Source organism: Lepisosteus oculatus, chromosome 4, assembly GCF_040954835.1.
Source record: "Lepisosteus oculatus isolate fLepOcu1 chromosome 4, fLepOcu1.hap2, whole genome shotgun sequence".
Classification (NCBI taxonomy): Eukaryota; Metazoa; Chordata; class Actinopteri; order Semionotiformes; family Lepisosteidae; genus Lepisosteus; species Lepisosteus oculatus.
The window spans coordinates 59,835,216-59,858,821 of NC_090699.1; the positions used below are offsets into that span (position 1 = coordinate 59,835,216).

The 23,606-nt window shown below is 36.2% G+C and overlaps 1 protein-coding gene across 3 annotated transcripts in view; it reads right to left on the reverse strand.

Moving 5' to 3' along the window:
• Positions 1-23,071, reverse strand: part of lhfpl4a (LHFPL tetraspan subfamily member 4a) — a 75,576-nt gene extending 52,505 nt beyond the window's left edge. For 2 of the 3 annotated variants that reach the window (XM_015348364.2, XM_015348362.2), the window contains exon 1: positions 21,817-23,071. In XM_015348364.2, the coding sequence (XP_015203850.1) occupies positions 21,817-22,222 (406 nt within the window). In that variant the 5' untranslated portion in view covers positions 22,223-23,071. The remainder of the gene's footprint in view (positions 1-21,816) is intronic. The other variant, XM_015348365.2, reaches the window with a different exon arrangement.
• Positions 23,072-23,606: the final 535 nt, after the last annotated feature.

Genomic DNA, 23,606 nt, shown 5'->3' on the forward strand with positions numbered 1-23,606 from the left:
ACCAGAGTCAGGACCTCGGTTTCATGTCGTCTCCGAAGGACGACGCCTTTTTACAGTATAGTGTCCCCATCTCTGCCTCCTGCTGGCCCCTCTAACACTGCTTCCAATAACAACCTAAGCTTAGCTTCAGTGGGTTACCAGTTGTGAGTTGCAGGGTGATTTGGCAGCTGTCCAACTTTGTGGGAAGCATGTGGATGAGGAGTTTTATATACTGTACGTGTATACGTTTTATAGACAGAGGCTTTAACCTTTTAGCTGAACAATCTGTTGAGCCACTTGTCCAATGTTTTGAATCACGTTTGATGAAATACTGTTATGATCCATCTATTCTGTCAGATACAAGTCAATTAGCACTTGATATTTTAAATGTTGGTTTAAGCAACATCAATGGCTTGGTAATCTATTTTCAAAATTTTGCTTAACATATAAAATAACAGAACATAGAAGAAAACCTGCTAATGATAATCTATTAAACATGGTAGGGAAAGTGAGGGAAAGAATCATTCCCATTCCTCCAACAACAAAAAAATTTCCAGCCGAAATCTCAAAGAGATTGGAAGTTTATTTGAATTTTAAAAACAAACCAGATTGTCTTTCCTGTGTCCTGTCTTCATCTACGGTATAAAATATAACTGTCTTCAGATAGTTGATTGTCTTTAAAGTGCATCAAACTAGCTGATTAAAAATGATATTTTTCTTTTTAGTCATGAACAAAGACCAAATTAAATTAGTTTTGGAACAATATGAGTATTAATGTATGTAATAAATGTGAAAAAGGCGGATCAATACTAACGTTTACAGTTCATTAAGTAATTGACAAACCAATACATCCTAATTTAATTAAATTAAACATTACTATTGCTATTATGAAATGCTTTCTGATTTAGGTCTAGATATGGCAGAAGCAATATTTCCACTTCAAAAACCAGATCTAACTTAATGGTCTCACTTTTTAAGTTAAATTAAATATTCTTTGTTACTCGTAAAGATTACAACTGATGGCGGTCTCTTCCGGAATTAGTGTTTATCAGGTATTTCCTTTCGGTCTGATTTTCTAAACAGATAGTTTAGTCCAAGTCCAAAGAGGAAACTCTAAATTTCAATCATGTAACGTGATTTACGATTTCTTTTTCCATAGGTGTCTAGCATTGATGTAGTGGAAGGACACTGCAGTATTTTTTTACATTGATGTTGTAGCTAAAGGAACATACAAGTACATCATAAGCCTTTATGAACCTGTTGTGTGATAATGCAGCACAGACACGTAAGCAGAGGGGAAACATTCTGACTTACTTGCTCATTCGGAGATGCAGGGCAGGAAAGCCCTGCATCTCAGTGTTAAAAGAAACCAATATAATCTAGTTTTTCAATGCCTGCAGCACAGACACTGGGCATCATTACCCAGCAAGGGACAACTCAAGACATGAATTGAGGCAGAAATTCATAACAGGAAGATCACTGATTAATGTGACTTTCTTCCATAAAACAGTCTTAATTCAACAGATGAAAGCCAGTACTTGAGTTCCACACTTCAGTTCAAAGAGGCAACCAAAGTCCACTGCAGGTAAGGAAAGCAGCCATTCCTTCTCCCCAGACAAAAGTTATTTTTATCACTTATTCAGTATAATATATTCCATCCTCATCTTATTTTCAACACATAAAGAAATTGTCATTGGCGCACTTCCTTACCTTTTGTCCTTCTCGTGTTTTGGAATTCACTGCTGTTCTCATGAATATCTGAGTACATGATAACAAATAAATCAATTCTAATTAGAAACGGATTATACAGCATTCAGTGTTCTTAATTCAATGAACGACAGGGGATGTCAGCAAGAACGCTTGCTTCCAAAGCATATTCAATTGGAACATATTGTGATGGAAATGTTCTCATTCTGCAAAATAACTGGAGATTTAGAATGCCACCATGGCTGCCAAAAGCATTCTGTCGCAATTTCTGAGAACAATATGAATTTACTGCTGCAATATACATATGTTATATTTAGCTAACACTACCCTTGAAAAGCTATGCAAGATAAATGCAAAGCAGATATAGTCACCATTTCTCCATAAAGTTTAATTCAATTTATTATACTTTCTTATAATTAATTAGATCTTATTAATTGACTCTTTTGTGGTAGCTTACCCTATGAGTACATTCTGTAGATCTGAAGAATATTGACAGAGAGACAGATAGGGTGTGTTGGTATAAGTCTCAGATTTACTAAATAGTTTATGTGAAATAATTTGCTTAGACTCTCATTAACCTTGCTTCTGTATACTTTATTAATTTTTCTTAATTTTTACATATACGATATTCCTATATTAGAGATGGCAGTATGGAATATAAAAAATGCTTTTATCCTACATTTTAAAAACATTTTGATCTATTTGTCTGGTTACTTTGATCAATACAAGCAGTATTGTTGACACCCTGTAGAACGTTAATTGGCTGAAAACCTCTAGGGTTGGCTGGGAATGAATATGACCAGGTCTTCTAGGGTTGGTTGGAAAAGAAAGTGGACAAATCTGTTGTGTCCACTTGACTTGGTGTGCAGTAACAAACCCTGATTCTTGCCTTGTGACAGAACACGTTTCAAATGACTTTGTGGAGGCAACTTCCATGTTGACAAAAAGAAAACAAGATAATGGTCAGTTTAATTCTTAAACTAACTTTTTTCTAGGTACTGAACAGTAAAAAATTAAATGGATTTAAGTTATTGCATTAAATGGTTCGGAAGAACACCCATTGTTTTTTTTCACATTTATTACTTAAATTTACTACTCATTGTACTTCTCCATCACAGCTTTTAAAAATCTTTCATGTTCCTTCAAACTGGAATACACAGTATAGTAAGCGTAAGGAGCAGATGACAGTAGCACATTCAGCTAACTTTCTTCTTAGTATTCAGTTACACAGACATTAAACCTAGAGTAACCTGACCCAGTGTCACTGATAATAGCACATATTTTATGCATATAGAGATCTGTACCCTGACATCAAATATTGTCATTTCTTGCTTCAGAAAATAGTAAAAAGTCAAAAATTGGCAAGTAATTATAACATTTTCATATACAATATATGTCAAATTACAAATACACAATAAATAAATAGAGGTTGCAGAAAATTGAAAAAGCCTCATATTGTTTCATCATTATACTCTCTCTTTCTTCTCCAAACACTTCACAGTCAAAATGTCTTCTTTCTTTACAATTTTCAACATTAAATAACCTGTGCCTGTTACTTTGTAGCTTCCTGTGACATGTAGTTTTTCATGAATGGGTGTATAACTCTTTCTCCTCTTGCCTTCCTCTCTTGCTGTAGATTTTTAAAGTATAGGAAACTAGGTCTTAATAATTAAGTTGAAAGGATCAATACTGTGGCTTAGACAGATATCTGGATAGATGGGCATGAATAACACTGAACAATAATTCTGCCTGCACAAAGTAATCTCAGAGACCCTAGTGTACACTCTTCAATAAACACTTGAAAGAAAGGAAATCTTGGTTAAAAATGGCCTGTGTATTCAAGATGTGGTCAATAATACATTCTTTGCTTTTCCATCAGACATTTACCTGGCTTAGTTATCCTGGTGTGTATTCCAAAGTCGATATCTCCAGATCAGTATTCCAGGGAGACCTTGTGATCAACTCCAAGGCTCATTTACATTGAAATTACTTGCCACATCCCACCCCTTAGGTTACTGTATCTTGACACCAGGGACAGGGATGCTGAGATGAAAGACTAGCAGGCTGATGGAGTTTGATGGTGTACAAGGCAAGAGAAGGTTGTTTCAACTTAATCTATGGGATGCAGTACAGCCAAAGATGTATGCAAATAATTATACAGTTTATATATCACTGCTGAAGTGTTCTGCGTTGTGGAAAAACCAAACTGATGAAGATAATCATTCAGGGTGACCTCCGTAAGCAACAGGAATCTTCAGCAAAAAGGCATTCTAACCTAGACAGTGTACTCAAATATTCAGCAAAAACTGAGATCTTTGCCTCTAACAATTCCCTGTGGCATGGTGCCGTTAAAGAAAATTCATGTAAATCTAAAACACAATGGCATAAAAATCTGGTATTGATTAGAATTTATGAACGATTCAATTTCTGAAACAAATACAATTTTAAATAAACCCAAAGTAGTTTTCTCTTTGCAGATTTCTTTTTTAAATGACCTTATTACAAGGAAAAAAAGAAATACAATTTTATGAATGAAACAAGAAAAGTTAAAACACCTATATATTTGTTTTTTTCACCATCTATTTGGCAACCTTGTGTTGATCTTCAAGCAGGGAGCCGCATCAGCATGAATAGGCAGCAAGTGAACAGGTAAAAGTTCATTCCATGCTGAAAGGTAAAGAAAAGAAACACATTCCCTACCTTTCAGTGTGGAATTAACCTTTTTCTGTTCCTTTGTCTGGATCGGGATTAGAACAAATTCTCCTAAATTGGTTTTGGTGGGAACTACAACTATACTATTATACCACATGGAAGGAATTAGTGGCTACTTTCTGTTGTTTATTTGCAATAGAATATTCTGAAATTGGAAGCCAATAGAGGAGATAACTTAAAACAGTGCTAAGATTCAGACAGCTTCAGTTCAGAAATAAAGACTGTGTCACTCTCCTGTAAATTTGAATCCAAGGCTTAGAAAAGATGAAGGACTACTTCAAAGTACATAGAACATCAGATATGCTAAATTAAAGACTAGTGCAATCTGGAGGTAAAAATCTGGAGACAGACCAGACATCAGTGAACGGCTATCAAACATGGGGTAACACTTACAGTTGCCTAATGAATTGAGTATATTTCATTGCCAAAAACAGCTGCTTGTCATTAAGACCATTTAATAGAATGGGCAGTGTGACCATGCCATCCTACAAGTAGAAATTTGTGCTGCATATGTTGTGTGGTAATAAAGAACCTTCAGGGAGAATCAAACTTAATTAAAAAAAGAACTCAGTTCTGCAGACTTGTGATCTATTAATCTACCTCAGTGTGAAGCTAAAGTACAATGTAAAAAAGGCAAGTAAAACAAGCAACTACTGTAACTGGAGGTTTAATGATATCATATCCATACATCCATTTTCTAACTGCTTCATCCAATTCAGGGTTTCAGGGGAGCCAGAGACATTACTCTGCAAACAATGGGCACAAGATGGGGTACACCTTAGATGGGACACCACACAGACACGCACACACTCACACCAGGGCCACTTTTCTCAAAGGCCAATTAACCCACCACTATGTCTTTGAACTGTGTGTCACAGTCATCATCCCTCCTCGAGAGGGCGCTCCTATCTTTTCGTATTGTTCCCAGTTTTATGAGTCTCAGCTGTATCTTATCCCTTTTTGTTATTTAAGTCCAGTGTCCCCGCATTTCCAGGCTCAGCTTTGGAAGACGGACGCCTAGAAGCCCGCCTATTTCCGGGCTCAGGAGAAGCCCGAGGGCATAGTCTTATCATAGTCTCCTGACCTCTGATTCTGGGGCTCAGAGCACCTTGCCACGTTATGCTTTTATCCTTTTGTGTTCCTGGTCCCAGTTCCCTGTTCCTGTTTTTAATCCTCTGTGTCTTGGATGGATCTCTCAGTTTCTGGATATTGGACTGCGCCCTAACTACCTCTTTGGACTTCCTTTGGACTTGTTTGCATGCGCCAGATCACTGCCATCAGTACCCCCTGTGTTTCTACCTGACCCGATCTTGCTAAATCTTCCCTGATGTCCTACTCCAGTCACTTCCAGATTATACCATCTCGCGTAGGGTCTTTAACAACGCATTTCACGGGAGTCTGACCCGGATCCCATGATACTGTGGTAGGACACTGGAGAACGTGCAGCAAACACATGCAAACACAGGGAGAACATACAAACTCTGTGCCGATAGCGCCCCAGGAATCGAATACAGGACCCTGTGATGCAAGGCAGCAATGCCAAATTGAGACAGTACAAAAGCACATGAAGTTTTTTGCTATTTGGGGTGGAAAATACTCATGTCAATTTGGTTCTTTTACTAAACTGATGAAGATTAGCTAAAATCATCAACTATACTTTGATGAATGAGGATCTGCAGACATGATCATCTAATGCAGCCATCTATAAGAGCTATTTGTCAGTAGACACGCTCCACATAGATAGCACTGAATTGAACCCAGGGCCCCAGTGCTCCAAGGCAGCAATGCTCTCTACATGCTTCCTTATCAAATCATGTAACAATTTAAATCCCACTCTTAGTATGTGTTATAATTAAAGCTTTCTGAAAACATGGGCCAATGTAATACTTTATGCATCCAATGTTATTTGAATTTCCACATTTAGCTTCAGTGGTCTGGCAAGCATAGCTAAGACCTACAGTATGAGTTTAAAACCTTCCTGGCCATACAATGCTAGCTAGATTTTGTCATGATCATTACTTTAAAATAACTTTTGGTTATATTTGGGGTATGCAGTGTCGAAATAAATGGCTGGTTTGTTTGCTCTCCCACATAAGAGCAGTACTGACATCTGTCTTCAATCTGCCCTTTCTCTGACACCAAATGCCTTGTCTTCAGCAGCATTGCAAAGCAGCTACAGGATATACTGTATGCATTCTGTTGTTGGTGGTAATTGGAGGGGGTTTTGTAAATCATATAAACAGACAGAGCAATTGAGTATTCTCTTCTGCATTTTTCACAAACCACTTTGGCACTGTTAGCCTTTCCTCCACAGGAGGTTGCAAGATTCATGCCATTTATTTCTTGCTCAGAAGATGAATGTGAAACCAGATTCTGAAATAAAGGTGTGTAGCGTGATTGATTGATTTACAAAAGAATGTTAGGATCAGGCTTCTGCTTTCTTCACTTTAAAAAAAATATATTTCCAGCCTGGTCCTGTTGTCACTTGGCACACAATAGAGTCAGTGCAGAGTGCAGAAGCAGATTAAACTATCATCTGCTTCATAGGTTGAAAGCATTAGGCCAGCTTCCAATCCCATTACACAATTTTCTTTCTAAAGCCAGCTCTGGGAGGATTCCTGTAGTTGGGCTGGTGTGGCTCAAACCATGGTACATACCCATGGAAATCTGCTTCTATGTTGTTACAGCAATTTTTATAGTTAGCAAATGGTCAAAAAGAACACAGAAAAAATGTTTTTTTTTCAAATCTTAAATCCTGCTCTAATTTACTGCACAAGTGTCTGAATTTACCATTTACTGTCTTAGTCACTTTTTTCTCTGATTGGTTAAAAGATATGTACAGTATATAGATTATGTTGCCTTATGTTGCATTATGTTGGAGAAACTGGTAGTATGCAAACATTCTTTACTTGAAGGGTAGTTAAGAAAGGATAAAAAGGATAAATGCCCAGAAACTTTAGTGTTCAACATTTAAAAACTAAATTCCTAGGCAGTGATGAGTTTAGAAGGAAAATGTGTAAATCCATAAACAAAAGGTTAATTGCTGAATAATTAAAGATACACTTATAAATTGCTGTGTAAAAGACATAAATGCTTGCATACAAGATTGTCAGTACTTTTTCAAAACCTGATCATGTCTTCATTTTATTGCTATATCATGGATCAACAAAAAACCTTCTGTAAAAGCCAGAAAAATTTGTGCATGAGATTTTGAACAGGAATCTAAAAAAGTGAATTCATTTTTCAAAATGATTCTATTCATCGAAAAAGGAAACTCTTTATGATAATCTGAGTTTTTGGTTAAGTACTATATGTGGGAATTTCTGCAAGAAAGTATAATAGTCTCAAACTGTGACAAAGCGTGGGATGGATATAGAAGAAAATAATTAATGACGGCTTACCACTGTGGAGTGGATTATAAGACAGAAATATGAATCCTGCCTGAAATACTGAGGAAAAAGTCCCTATGAAAACACTGTTTGATTGGAGATTAATGTGGAATTAATTTTGTGGTGACAAACAGGACATTCTCCCTCAAAAATATTTTCATTGTCACTGCAGTTGTTTGCTGACTGGTTTAGACAAAAGACATTCATTTTTCAGAGCTTATCAAGTAAATAATTAAGTTATTGTACATATAATGAAATAAAAACACCCATCAACTCAACCAATTAATTAGATTTAGCCCCAAGTTTCACTTGTGATATTTTTCACCTCAGAGTCAAAACATAAGAAGAATAAAAAACTCAAGTGTAAAACAAACAGTGCTTAGTCCATCGTAACTAGCTTGCAAGCAATAAATCTGTGTCATCCTACTTAAGAATCATACTTCACTATGTGACATTTTACTGATCATAATCTCAGCTGTCTTTTGGTAGAGCTAAGTAAAATTAGTTCTACATGTTGAACAGCAGCTGTTAGTAAGCAATGCAGTTTTACTACACTTTTATTAAATATGTATTTTAACTTTGTAGCATCTGGAACTATTGTACAATTATTAGGTTGGACTGTTTTTGTCCAAACTAATAATTTACTTCTCAAAAAATACTTCTTGCTATCCTATATCTATATACTCTTCATTATGTAAGGCTTTCCTTCCATGCAATGTTTATGTAAATGTAGACAAAAATAAATGCTCACTTTTCACTCACTGTAATCAATGCATCTTATGAAAACTAGACATGGAGTGAGCTTTCTATAAAACATCAAGTCAGGAATATTGAAGCTGGCTAAAATATCATAAAAATATCATTTGCATAAAGGAAGAAGACACAGGGACAACAGCACAACAACACAACAACACAACAAGGTAAATTTCAGATATACTGTAGCATGAGTTGGATTTTACCAGGTAATGTGCAATCAGCCAACAACTCCCTTTAATACAGGTTTTCATTGATTCCTTAAATGCACATTTTCCCAAAAAACTTTGATATCCAAAAATCTGTTGCAATCACCTAACACGTTAAGCCATATACAGTAACAAGACCTGTTCCAAAGTGAAAGTTATTTCAAACTGGATGTTATTCAAAACGTTCATTAAATCAAGAGGAAATTGTACAGTTGTTACTCCATCTGCTTTAATGGTTCAGCAATTAATATCGAAGTTACTGGGTAAACCCACTGAGGTTTGTCAATTACATTGTACAGCTGCACAGGTGTTAATACTAATCCAGTTAATATTTTTACATAGTTAAAATAACATATTGAAGAAATTGAAAGAAACAATATACTGTCTTTGATTCTGACATCCTAAGTGTTTTAATAATTTTCTGAAGTTATACCCTCTCCCATTTTTAATTTCAGGAGGCCATATGCGAAACTGCTATTTACACTACTGCTATTTACACTATTTCTTACTCAGTGTACAGATAATCAAATCCTTTCTCTCCTCATTCAAGAACTGCACAAATATTGTCAGACATTTTCACTTGCTAGAAATGCACTTTTAATATCAAATAAACAAAGATAAAGTTTGTGGTGTAAAATGTAATCTTTAAATAATAATAACAACAACAGTATTAATGGTAGTTTTATTTATGAGGGCTTCTACTGACATATGCACTTAAGTTTACTATACATGGAACAACAAATTGTACAGAAGCAAGTTTGTTTTATTCTAAGTTTTAAGTACAGTGTTTCATTTATTTAACTTTTCATTATATGGTACAAAGTCTTCCGTGACCCTGAATTGGATAAACCAGTTGGAAAATGGATGGAATGATAGAATAAAGTCTATTTCATTTTTTTAAATTGACAATCAGAGTAACAGTAAAGTGGATTCTCGTTTTTTTTCTAATTATCTAGCACAATAAAATTAAGCTAATTCTTACTGATATCTACTTTGGAGATTGGGAACAATATGCAGTACTGTATTGGAGATATTAAAATGGTATTGTTAAAGAGTAAGGTTGGATATACAATTTTCACAATCTTCACAATTTACAGTAAAATTGTGTTAATATACACTATAACTTAGATAAAAAAGCAAAAAGTGTATTACTTCTGCCTTTGTCTGGAATGTCTAGGTAGCACAAATTAATCTACTGCGGTCTATTTACATTTGTATCAAAGTAGCCAGTTGTTTTATATCCTTACCTAAAACTCACATTATTTATTAATGGAAATAATTGAAAATACAGTGTTTTAATTATAAAAGCAATGATTATTTCATACAGTATCTATACACTGGCTAGCAAACTCCAATACGAGGGGTTTGTCCACACCTGGTTCTGAAGAGCCCCTAACCAGCAAGCCTTATACTGTAGCCACTAAATCAGCAATTGCTAGAGATCAGTTAAACAGGTTATAGTTTAATGTTGTTTAGTAATTTTATAGATCAAAACAGCAAAACATCCTCTGACTCGCAAGGACCAAAGCTCTCTTAATTGAACACATTATCTGCTTAATTGATCAATAACTAAGAAGAGTTCCTAATATAAAAAAGGTAATGTGGGATGACTATAAGACATAAGAAACTGATCTAGAAATGACTGGACTGGAGCTCTACAGGACCAGGTTTGGAGATTCCTGCTGTACATCAGGAATGGGTCTCAGATATTTAAGGCAGGAGTCCTGTATATTTTATATATGTTTTTTAATGACCAAATCTATATTTTTTGTGGGCAATTGCTACCTTTCTCTGAAAAACAAAATAATAAGGGAAGCATCAACATATATACTGTAGTAATAGGGTAATAGGTTTTGTAAAGGACAGTCAGGTGTTTAATCTCATTCAGTTATATTAGGGTATTTTCTGCATCTCCCTTTGCAAACAAATCAATTTCAAATGTGGAATAATTGATTTAGAATTAAAGCACTTAAAAATGCTCAGTTGTGAAACAGATAGCCTTAAACAAAATTTAAGCGTCCTTGTTTAAAACGAGTGTAGTCAAGTGCGCATCAAAATAAAACATCAGAAAAAAAGAACGTGGCGCAGTGAGACCCAAAAGCTAACTGCGTATAATATAAAAAGAAATAGACAAATTAAAAATACGAAAATTTCTAAAACTGCATCAGGCAGCTAATATTTCTCTTAGGGGCTGGAATGGGTTCTGTAAAACACATTCACTTTCACCATGTTCACAGTTAAAAATGGCCCCCTGCAGTGATGCAGGGAAAAGACTGCTGAAGTAAAAAAAAATGCTGACCCATTGCTGTTTTGCTTCCACCTTCATTTGTCTTAGGATATACTATTATCTGAGCTATAACATTATTACTATGCTTTTACGTTATTATCAAAGCTTATAAAAAGCACCATATAGTATACTGTATCTTTTGGAAGAACAGTCATAAATAGGTAAGGGTGTTGTAACAGCATCGTAACTTTTAGGAAAGTTCTATGTGGCTGCATAACACTGCATTCAGATAAAGTGGGAACAGAGAAAGTGCCCCTCAGAAAGATATAATAATAATAATAATAATAATAATAATAATAATAATAATAATAATAATTACTTACAGTTATATAGCACTTTTCTGGACACTCCACTCTACACTAATGAAGCCAATTCATAGATGGGGATTATTAGGAGGCCATGATTGGTAAGGGCCAATGGGAAATTTGGCCAGGATGCCAGGGTTACACTCCTACTCTTTTCGAGAAATGAATGACCACAGAGAGTCAGGACCTCGGTTTTATGCCTCATCCGAAGGACGGCGCCTGTTTACAGTATAGTGTCCCCATCACTATACTGGGGCATTAGGACCCACATGTACCGCAGGGTAAGCGCCACCTGCTGGTCCCACTAACACCTCTTCCAGCAGCCACCTTAGTTTTTCCCCGGAGGTCTCCCATACAGCTTCAGTGGGTTGCCAGTTGTGAGTTGCGGGGTGATATGGCTGCTGACAAATGACAAATGATATGACAGGGAAGGTTTACCCAAGCCCCTGGGGTACCCGCCAAAATTAGTCTGCATACATACTAAAGTTATAGTGGTCCAATCTTTTATGTTTTACCCAAAATAAAGGAAGAACAGGTTTATTTGAGATCTGGCAATTGAGAATATAAGACAAATGACTAAAGTGCCCTGAGAACACACATTCCTCTGTTTGATGTGAAGTGTAAAATTTTAGAAATCCTTATTTCCTACCACTGCGGAAAACATACATTATATTGTCGCTAAAATGTATTAGTGTTCTTTTTCAGACTCAGCATAAATTGGGTTATTGTGTTCAAGCCAGGGGATCTATCTTCCTCCCACACACCGACACTGAAATAATAATAGGCTGCTGCCAACGACAAAAGGCTAGTAAATCGTGACTCCCAACACTGCTACAGTAGCTCTACAACTTAACCTACAATACCTTAAAATATTCCTGCTTGCCTTCATAAAATAATAAAACGGCATTATTAAATTCCACAGCGAAGTAGCTATCAATGCCTGTGCTTTAAAAACCTTCAGAGGTCTGCCCGTAAAATCTGTATATTAAAACACAATCTGTATACTTACAACAGCATCATTCTGTTAAATGGTGTCTCTGACTCTGTTTAAAACCGAACCTTAAAGGATAAAGTTTTCTAGCTTAATTCAAATATGTAATGGTCATAAAAATTTGGTAGGGAAAGCAAGTATATTGCAATCATTCATGTTTTAATAAGCCAACCAAAATAATGAGAGCAGAGTGGAAAGGAGCCTGAAATATCCCACAGGTATTATCGTATTGCCCTATTCCTGGCCTAAGCAAAGCACCATGACCATACTGGGCTACATACAGAAACGCTTCAGATACATACAGTGTGTGGATTGAAGTGATAGAAAGTATTGGTTTGAACTTTGCACCGAGTCATCTAGAATTTAATCAAATTTGACGACCCAATTCCAATCCTCAGGTCTATTTTCATTAACAGCAAAACAAAACTGGAAAATAAGGGAGTGACTGGCAGTAAGATGTTCAATCTTATAATGTCTCTATTTTCAAAACTAGGCGGCAGGAAGATGTTCAGACTCAAGATGATAAAAAAATAAACCACTTAAGAAAACTATGATACTCTATCAGCCAAATTTATGTGCTTTGCAATAATTCAGGATATAAGAAGCACACAGAACAAAAGAGAAAGTCTCCATGTGCTTTGCAGATGTGAAAGGAAGCAGAGGTGCACAGTGCCCTTCAGGTGCTCTGCAGCACTGTTTTTCCTTTGCTAAAGAAGTGTCTTAAGAAGCTCCTAGCTGGTAACTTAGTTCTCTGGATCCCCTGCCCACCGTATTCCACAATATGCAGATGGAGAAACATGAGATGGCAAAAGAGATATGACAGGCACTTATTACATCCAATAGTACTGAGCCAATGTCACAACATTTCAATTGACAAGAAACGTAGTGGAAAACAAAGGAGTAAGAATGGGACTGTGGTGACTCCATATAGGGAAATTAAACTGAATTCCTGCTGGATTTAGCTTGGCTGACTGGAGCTCATTTTCTGCATAATTTAATGTATAATTTCCCCATAGATGTGGCAAAGTGTCAGCCCTTTTAAGGAGAAAATATCAGATGGTTGTCCAGACCTGGCACTCAAAAGAGAATTGCTTTATGTGGCTTTCTTTTTCAATAATACCACCTTTACACTGAAAAGAAGAGTGATCTGTCTCAAGTCTGCACCAGTACATATTAGGGTTCCCAGTGATGTTTGGGAAAAGTTTTCTTCCATTGAAGGAATCAGGAGGTGACCCATATCACTTGATCCACAATGGAAGGCAAGATGCTATTACGAAACGTTTCAGTCTGGATCTTTAGAAATCCATAAAGCTCTGAAAGTTATAGCGTGGAGCTTCCAAAATCTGGCAAATAACTTTGATCTTTGATTATGGGTCAAAATGATTTTAACAAACGCAATAGCAAAGCAAAATATCTAAAACCCTGTTCATTAGTTGATTACTTAGAAAAGGTCCTGCTAAAAAGAGATATTCTTTATTCTCATAAAATCATTATTTTCCTGTCAGGGAACCAAGAATTCAGCTGCAAAGTCTGAGGTCTTTCAAAGCAAATCCACAGATAAGCCCTTGCTCGTTCTTATTTGATGGTCCTGTTGTTTGCAGGAATATAAAGATTTCTACCATATAACAAGAAGCAAGTTCATTAAATAAAATGGCAGAATAGTTCCACATTGTACCCCAATGACTTGGCTCATTTGAGCAATGCAGATTCTAAAACCGGATCGTTTTGCTGATGTCTTTTTAAAAAAAAGCCTTGCAAACTGCAGTAAGTTTCGAGCATTTCTTGAAGTCTGAAATCGGTTTTGCTTGGGTTGAAATGTATTCAAACAAGGAAATACAAACTCAGAAATACAGTAATTAACAAGTGCTCTGTTAAGCTAGTTTCCTCAACCTAAAACTGTGCTCCTTGCCTGTGCTCATTTAGGCATGGGAACCATTGTGCTGCAGGAATATCTTGAACAGTTTTTTTTTTATTCTCAAAGGACTGAAGACAGGATTTAGGCAACAACACTATCTCAGTGTAAAAATGACAGTGAGATCATCATACCCAAATGTTAATTAGGCTCCAGAAAGTTTCATATCACATGTGGCTGTAACATATTGCACAAAGCCTTGAAAGTCAGAATTGTGAAGGATTTCCACATCTACTGTATAATTACACCTGGGACAACGATCCAGCATGTCACTTCTCTGTGGTGGCAGTAGAGCATGGAGTGACACATTTGATTGCACTCCTAAAGACAGAAATGTTAGCGTTCATTTTTACAAATACCAATGTTTAAATTGGCAACCTGGAACACATTTTACAAAACCAGCGAAGGATAGCATGGTATCTCTAGAGACGTACTGTCTATACAATATTTACAGTTTTCCTATTGGCTTCCCACTTGACTTTCATCTAAGTTATACTGATGGCACCTGTGATGTCTTAGTTTAACTCAAGTGTTTGTACTACATTTCTTGGCCAATGGAAGATTGAAGTATGGAAACAGTACAACAAGAACACTAGATTAGATGGCACATAAAAGTTATTTACCTATTGTTTATGTTTGGTTTCTAGTAGCATATTAAAATTGATAACTCCTCAGTGTCTTTGACAATCCTAGTGGAACTGCATCAACAATATTCTTTGCTGCTGACTTCTCACATCATCACAAATCTTTGCCTCCTTTTTGAAGTCGGGATTGCACTTATTTTGTACTTATTTTCCATTTTTAGCCTGGTTTCTTGGCTTCTACAGTATATTGCACTTGAATTAATTATTTGGGATGACTCTTTCAGGTGTTACAAAGCCTTAATTAAATCCCCACAAAGTCATTATCACGATTTTAGTCCCTCCTCCTTAAGGGCGCTCCGGCTCTTTTCCCTTTGGACTTATTCTGTGCACCTGCCCCTTGTCCCAGCCTCCTTCCCTTTCCCCTTAAAAGCCAGACACTCAGTCAGTTCTGCATCTGATTTCCATATCGTGTGAGCCCGGGTCCGGATGAGTCTGACTCTGTCATGGTTTTAAGTCTTTGTTCCTGTTCCTCTTGCCGGTTCCGACCCGGTTCCTGATTTTATCACCCGTTTCGGCTGGATCGCCTGGCGCCTGACTCCTTGTTTTTGGATTCCCTGTCTGGATTATTTTTGGATTGTTTGCCTCAGCCACACCTCCCCCGTGCACCAGCGCACTTTGGACATGCCCCCTGTTTTCATCCCCATATTCCTGCATGACTTTTCCCCAGTGTCTCCTCACTATTTCGGATTGTTTTATCCACATAGGGTCCGGAAAGAACTGTTTGTTACAGTCATGTGTCCTCCACACAAAAGAATCTTTTTTTTCTTTTAACCTATCCATTTAAGTCAGATAATTATTCCTTTGCAGCACAGTGGTGTGGGGGTTAGACCCTGTATTGGATAAAGCAGTCAGAAGATGGATGGATTGCTCTTGCTGATCTTCTCTGGGATCATTCCAGTGTACCAATACCCATATCTTTTTCAGAGTGATGATGATGACTAACAGCACAAACAGATTCATTTGATAACTTTATTTTTCTGGTGAGTTTCCTTTATAGTAAAGATAAAAAGCAAGCAAGCAAGACTTCAGATACTTTTGAAGCAACAATATTTCGTACTTCATAAAACAATCCAAAAGAGAAGAAATTGAGATTCACAACACACAATGTTGTAAATGCCATAAAACTATACAGTGTTATGTCTGCCTTTCGAACGTGACCTTTGAGAAACTGAAGGAAGAAAATTCAATAAGCTTCACAGGCATTAATGAAAAGGTCAGGCCATTTTTAAAGACAGTTTGCCCTTGTATCTTGAAGAATTCCTATGAAGCTAAAATAAAATACTCTGCTTCTCCAATGCTGATGGAGTACTGTAGTAGGCTCAGCCCACTCACCCAAAAAACATTTTTGAAAAACAAACATTTCCCTATCACTTTAATTTTGTGAGTAAATGATATTTCAGGTATTGTCTATGTTATGTCTATGTTAAGTGTTAATACTTTAATCAAATGGTTTTAAAACATACATGACCTACATACATGACCTTGGTTTCTCTTAGAAGCCAGTATATGGTCCTAGTTTACTGTACGGAGGTGGAAATTATCACCTTCTTCACAGATCTCATAATCTAAACATGCATGGGCCTGGTCAGTAGTGGGTGAGACTTTTGAGGTAAAATAAGTTGCAGCTCTTAATGTTGTTGGTGGGCAAATAATACAGTGCACTCCAAAAATATTGGGACAGCAAAGTCAAAACTTATTTTTGCTTTGCAGTCAAGCAATTTCTATTTCTAATCATAACACTAATTGGAATGATAAGTACCACATTTCACAGATGGGTTTACATGCTACATTTTTGACAAAGATTAGAAGTCCTTGTATGTGGGGACAATATGATGTAAAATAGAAATAATACTGTACACATTTAACTACCACAACACACATTTTTCATATGCACATACTGCATTTCATGATCTGTGATTTAGTTCCAGACTCCCACAATTATTTTGGACAATTTGTTTCCAAAATAGGAAGTAAATACTGTAGCATACATGTTCAATATACCCTTTTTTTTTCTTGATGGCACTTAAATACAATTTCCGCCTGTGTCCCCTGGTCAATGAATTGCAGGATTTTTAATACTTGAACCAACCCCCCATGTTATCTTCTCTGCTCTTTTAGTCTGTTCAAGTATGTCATTCCTATCAGGCCAGGATACATCTTGCTAACACATGAGCACTGGTATTCAACTCTGACCAATCCATGCCTGACATCTTTCAGCCATCTTTCCGAGTCTTCATTGCACAAATGGTGTGATGCACTGCCACTACACGGCTATTCACTTAATTCTTCACCAAGTATCTTTATTTGCCAAGCAGTAGCTGCAATTGCTTAATGCTTGAACATATAACACCAGATAATATGACCTATACCAACAAAAGATCACTAGTGCATTATGGCTGTACTATGGCCTAGTGTTCAGAACCCCAGTTAATCATCTCTTCTGGAACTTCCTTACATCTGGGTTAATATGGGTTTCAAAGATTAGAAAAATATTTTTTGTAAGCTGTCAAAAATCCCAAGCAGGAAATTTAATTTTAAATTGTTATATTTTCTACAGTCCACTCAGTGAAAGTAAAATGTCAGGGTATTTGTTTCTGTAACCGATGTGTTCAGTATTCTGCAGATATCACATTTATGCCTTATTTAGCATTTATATAACACATAATGCTTTTGGGAGAAGCATCCTAAATTCAGTTTTTTGTTATTCAGATCTGTGGACAATTACATAACTTGATCACCAATTACTTTAATGTTAGCCAGTGGCAACCGAAATGCCTTTTGTGCTCTGTTTCTCTCATGTAACTTGTTTTAAGCCAAGCCCAAAGTGAAGACTCTTGACGTGATGTTGTTTCCCTGTTGGTTAATGGGGCATAACAAAACCCTTTGAAAAGAAATAACTGAGGTGTCACATTTGATTCCTTGAGATGCTCATGCATTCCGTATGGAGGGAGGTTCTGTATTTTAATGATACCCCTCGAGAAAAAAGGTTAGAAGTTGAGCTCAGAAACTTTATGTCAGGCTACGAATAAGCTGCAAACTCCAATGCAGAAAACGTATCCCTCCTAGCAACATACAGCTTTGTATGTCATAGTAATTCCAATTAGTATGCAGCACTTACTGATCATCAGATTTCATGCTACAGTATGTACAGTATAGAGATTGAAATTATGAAAAACCACTTCATTGTTTTTAATGAAATTCAAGTTTTTAATAAAATATTTGATTTGGTAATGAAGCCTGAATACAACTAAAAGCCCTGCATACAAATACAACATCTGCCAATGAAAATAGAGAAGAAGGGTATAAAAACAATAGAAAGGAAACAAATGCAGATAAGGTAAAAGTTCCATCTACATTCTCTCTTACTTTTTTTCATTTGAAGGGGATCTACTGGTTAAGTATTTAAGTATTTACATATACTGTAATATAAATTAGTGAAAAATGACTTGGCATGTGGAATAACTAATCAATAACTGAAAGTACTGGAGTAATTACATAAGCTGAAGCTAAGAAAAGAGAATATGGATGAAGTTGCAATTGCACTTAGATTCCAGAGAGATGGAGAATATGATTTGCAAAAATGTCTGCAACATTGGAGCATTTTCTGGTTGTATGGTTAAGAGACCCTAACTACTTCAGGACTAGTTCCACAAGAAACCCTTGTACCCCTCATGTGATTTTTTGCGTACTAATATTATAAGATATTCTTGGAGCAACACATTGTGTAGTGCACATAGCTTAGATGAACAATGGTACATACCAGTGCAGTATAGTAACAGTTGTTATTGCATATACAGTAGATTTCATCCTTAATCTATGTCAATAAAATCTCGAAATGAATCTCGAAATAAAATATAAAGCACAATCAAAAAATGTGTACACTGTAATTTAAAAAACAATACATTTCAAGTTTGGAGATTTCAATTTCCTACTGAAAATATCAAGGACAGATAAACTGCAAAGGCTGGGACCCCTTTTCTTTTGTTTGGTGGAAAAAAAACAAATATATTTTGGTTTCCAAAAAGATACTTTAATTGTTCTTACACCTTTTGATTATCTCAATTTAATTACACTATTAATTGGACAGTAGAAAACATAAAAAGGCACGATGAGGAATGGCATATATTTTAGTAATAAGAAATAGGATCTTTAGTGAGTAAATCAGGCACTTTGTGAATGTGGTTGGTTCTGCAGTCCAAGCTGGTCGCAATGTTCCTCTCTGACAACTCAATAATTAGATGAGACTTACCTAAAGAAACAGACTGTGGCTAATTCACACTTAGCCCAATTAATTTGCACCTTGTCTAATTAATTAAGGGGTTTATGTAATTAGAAATCTGCAAGGAGCTTCTGTGGAACTAAGAACATATGACAACTTGATCATTCAGGTACCCATGAGAAAAAACAATCTGTTATAGACCAACCTTATTGCTCACCGACATGGAAGTCTTCAGAAATGAAAACAACCGAACAAAAACCTGGACAGCAAAAAATGTCAGGTAAAACTGCAACCATTTACAGAAAAAAAAACAGTTTGTGTTGAACATCTGCCATTTTGCATTTTCCTGTACATGGAGTTTGCGTAATTCAATTCCTTTAATGTTTCATTTCAAACTACTTCCAAATCTGGATAAAGTTTAGGAATAGTAAAATGTGTATGGGTCTTTTTTCTCAAAGGTCTTTACAGAAGTTAACAACATTTACTAAAACACTTTACAGTGAAAATCAAGCCTAAGACATGCTAGGACATTAAAACCTGTGAACAATGAGAGCAGATTTATGGTCAGATTTCTTAGAAGTAATAAATCTTTAAGATTATATAAATATGGCACAAATATTTAATATTATCTCATTCTAGACCTTTGGAGTATAGTCTAATTATACAGTAGTCACACTTTACAAATATACTGTATGTACTAGCTGGACAGAAGAGTAAAAAATAAAATTTTAGCTTAATGCAATAGAAACCATTAACTTGAATAGCTTGTCAAATAAGCTTGCAAAAGTAAAAATATCTCCAGAAACCTCAAGCCCAGCCCTAACCTTAATATTTACTCCTACAGAACATTTTCCCATTATTGTAACTAACTCAAATTCTACTCTAAGATTAAAACAGACTAAAGGACTAGTGATACATATTCAGATACTGTACTTCAAGAAAGTTTTCAAGTGTAATTTTATCAGACATACTGTATAATTTACAATCAGATAATTTAATTTTAATCTCTCTCCCCCCCCCCCCAATGCAGCACAAATCTGTAAAAAACAAGTAAATGTATTTTTTGAAGTAATGTGTTTTACATACTATATACTGAACTAGTTTTTGTCTACACCTTTCATAATAAAGCATGATTTTAAGAATTAACAAAGAAAAATAATTTGATGTTAAAAACCGTGTCTTAGTAGTATTACACTGAGTTGAATTATATTTTAATCCAATGTTAATTTTTCCACCATATGATCCTGTTTTATAAAGGTGAGAACAGACACGTAACAACATTACAAATATCTGTTTTAACATTGCCAAGGTAAACAGATAACATAAGGTAGCATAGGTTTTTAAATGTGATGTTCCAGAATTCTTATTCTTAATAAGATTTCGATGGAAAGGACATTCTTCTTATTATTATTCTTCTTATTATTATTATAATTGAAAAGTATTTTCTGAGTACTATGATAATTGTTATACAAAAATGTGGTATTACGATCAGCGTTCAGCGGTAAAATGTAACATATACCGCAGTTCAAATGTGCAAGACGTTAACCATTAAACTCACTTCAGCAGTGAAATACCATTTAATTTTTAATTAAATCTCTTGCGTTTTCTGGTTGTCAGTGGTCAATCTGCCATTCCAAAACTAATACTGTAATGCCTTTTGTATGATAGCTTCGTGCTTGGTTTATTTTATACAGTAAGCAGTTTACTGAAAGATTCGTTAAAACAGAGAGGAAGCCGGAGAAAGAGTGTTGAATAACATTAGCCTTTAATTTCCGTAATAAAGATTTATGGTTGTCATTTGCTTAAAACCATTCAACTATATTTAGATCGGTGATATTCAATAGAGGATCGGTCCAATTTGAACACCTTACATCCAGTACGCTAGTTTTTACTTCAAGAATGTTTGAAATCGTGTGTAACTACAGGTATGTTTCTGTGACAAAAAGATACTCAAGATATTTAAGATATTGCAAGCGGATTTCCAGATAGCACCCGGAAAAGCCTAAGTAGTGATCTATTATGCTTAATTAAGACAAATGATCTTTGAGAAATCTTTGTCAGCCGACAGTCCTCTGAGAACTAATAGCCAACACCTTCAGATGATACCATACCAACAGAAATCCGTAAGACCATAATACTACCTTCGTGAATTGTAGAGAATTCTTAGCCTTTGTGGGTTTTTTTTTTCAGTTACTAAAATTGCACACCCTTCAGTAACAGGGAATCCCCTGTGGAATCCTATGTGTGATTAATTTCTCACAAGAGGCTCCATTGTATGCGCGATACTAGCGTATGTTCTTACAGACCGTATACAGGACTATGACAGTCAGATTTAACCATGTTATGAGGCTAAAGTGATTGATAACCATCCTTGACCACTATAACATTTTGAAATGATAGAACTTTTCTGCAGACGCCGAAATTGCCGCTCGTCATTTCACAACCCTTTCCGAAATATTCCAATAAAACGAGATTGTGGCGTTTTAACGTTTACAATCTGGACTGATCGTGGGGGATTTCTTTTTCCCCTTCCATTTTCAAACGAAACTTGCAAGCCACAGCGTCTCTTCCCTCGACTTGCTTAGCGGCCCGACTTGCGTGTGCTGGAAGGCGTTCAACGCACGATCAGCAATAGCCAGGATACCCTTCCTTGAGCGACGAGAACGGTCCCGACCCCCAGAAAGCAAGAGTGAAACGCAATCGCCTTACCACACAGCAGCTGCATCCACGCACACGTCTTGTAGACTGTAGCCGTGTTGCAGAAGAAGAAGAGCGCGAAGCAGGCGATGCAGCCCAGAATTAGCACCATGGACAGCAGCACGAAGAACGAGGCTGCTTTGAATGCGCTGGAGGGAATCGAGCTAAAATCTGCAAAGGTACCCTGGCAGGTGAGCTCCCGGTTCGAGACGCCGTTGCCCACACAGTAGTGAAACAACCCGAAGTAGCCTGCCTGCGGGGTGTTGACACTGTCCCCGATCCAGTAGGGCTGGATAAAAACGACCACATTTATGATGGCAAAGCATATGGTAAAGATTGCCCATAGCACCCCAATGGCCCTGGAGTTCCGCATGTAGTTGTCATGGTAAATCTTGGAGGCTTCTTGTGAAGGCAGCATCTTTCCTTTCCCCCCGTCTTCTTGTGTCGCTAAAGCTGCGATGTAGAGGTAAAACAAAAAAAAAACACCAAAAAAAAAACAGCAGTCTATTTAATTATTTGAAGGTCAGTTTTACTATGCTGTTTAGTCCAAATAATTAGATCCACGGTTCCTTTGATGTGGTCGCATGTAAAAAAAAAAATAACACACGCACGATGTTTAAGCGATAAGTTGAATCCTATGCGATTAAAATAAAAAGCAATGCTAACTCGCAATGCAATGACACATGTTTAATCAAACACCAACGTTATTTTAGTTCATTGCATCTATGAACAGTATTTGTGCCTCCCATCCGAATGAAAGCCAGGATAGACGGAGGCTGTTTCGTGTGGTTTTTGAAAACGAATCTTCCTGTAACAATCGGGCATCTAACCCAAAATAGAAACATCCGTATGAACCCACGCGCAGATATCCGCGATCCGATGGATTTCGGTTCTAAAAGAATTGCAGATGTGGACGTTCCCGGACTGATGTTGCCTGCTGCTGGGACTCCATGATTGTGATTTCTGCTTCTCTGTCTTTTTCTGCGCGGGCACGACGATGTTGAGGGATGTTGACGGCGCGTTCACTTACATTGCAGAAATTTGCATTACAAATGCTTCCACGGAAAACCTTGCATTTTTTTCAAGAAAAGGCACTGTCTTTTTTGTTATGCCATACCTGTTTTTGAAGTTGATCAAATGTAGTCATTTTTCTTACGTATTTATGTACTATTTCCGTGCTATACTACTAGGTACTTGGTCTGAACACTATGTTCTGATTTTATGAATCACTTAGTACTTCACACCATTAACAATACAGCTTCACCACCTAACATTCCAATTCATTAAAATGCTGGTAATTTAAGATTAAAAATAAAATCAAATAAATGAGGATTACAATTTAAAGAATATTTCTTTTTTTTTCTCTACAAGCTACAATTCAAGTTTATAAAAGTACCAGTTGACTTATGTATTTTGATTGAAAGGGTAAAAACCAAGAGAAATAATATCTGAAGAGAAGAGAAAAATCTGACCACAGCCATAATTGTCTGTTTCAAAGAAATATCACCCAGTGTGCCTTGTTATTAAACTGTGTTAATAATAGAATAATCCAAATTAAAAGTTTTGTCCTGGCCTGAGTCAAAGTTACACTTGCTGATAAACCATGATACTTTTATTGTTAATAGCAGTTGTATCAGGCATATTCTAATGCTGTTCTATTGGCCTGACCATTAATTACATTACAAATTACATTACATATACAGAATGTTGCACAAAAATTGCTTGTAATCACTGGCAATTAGCAGCAATTATTGCTTTCAAAAATGCAAAAATTGCATTTTGTCTGCTACAAAATATCACTA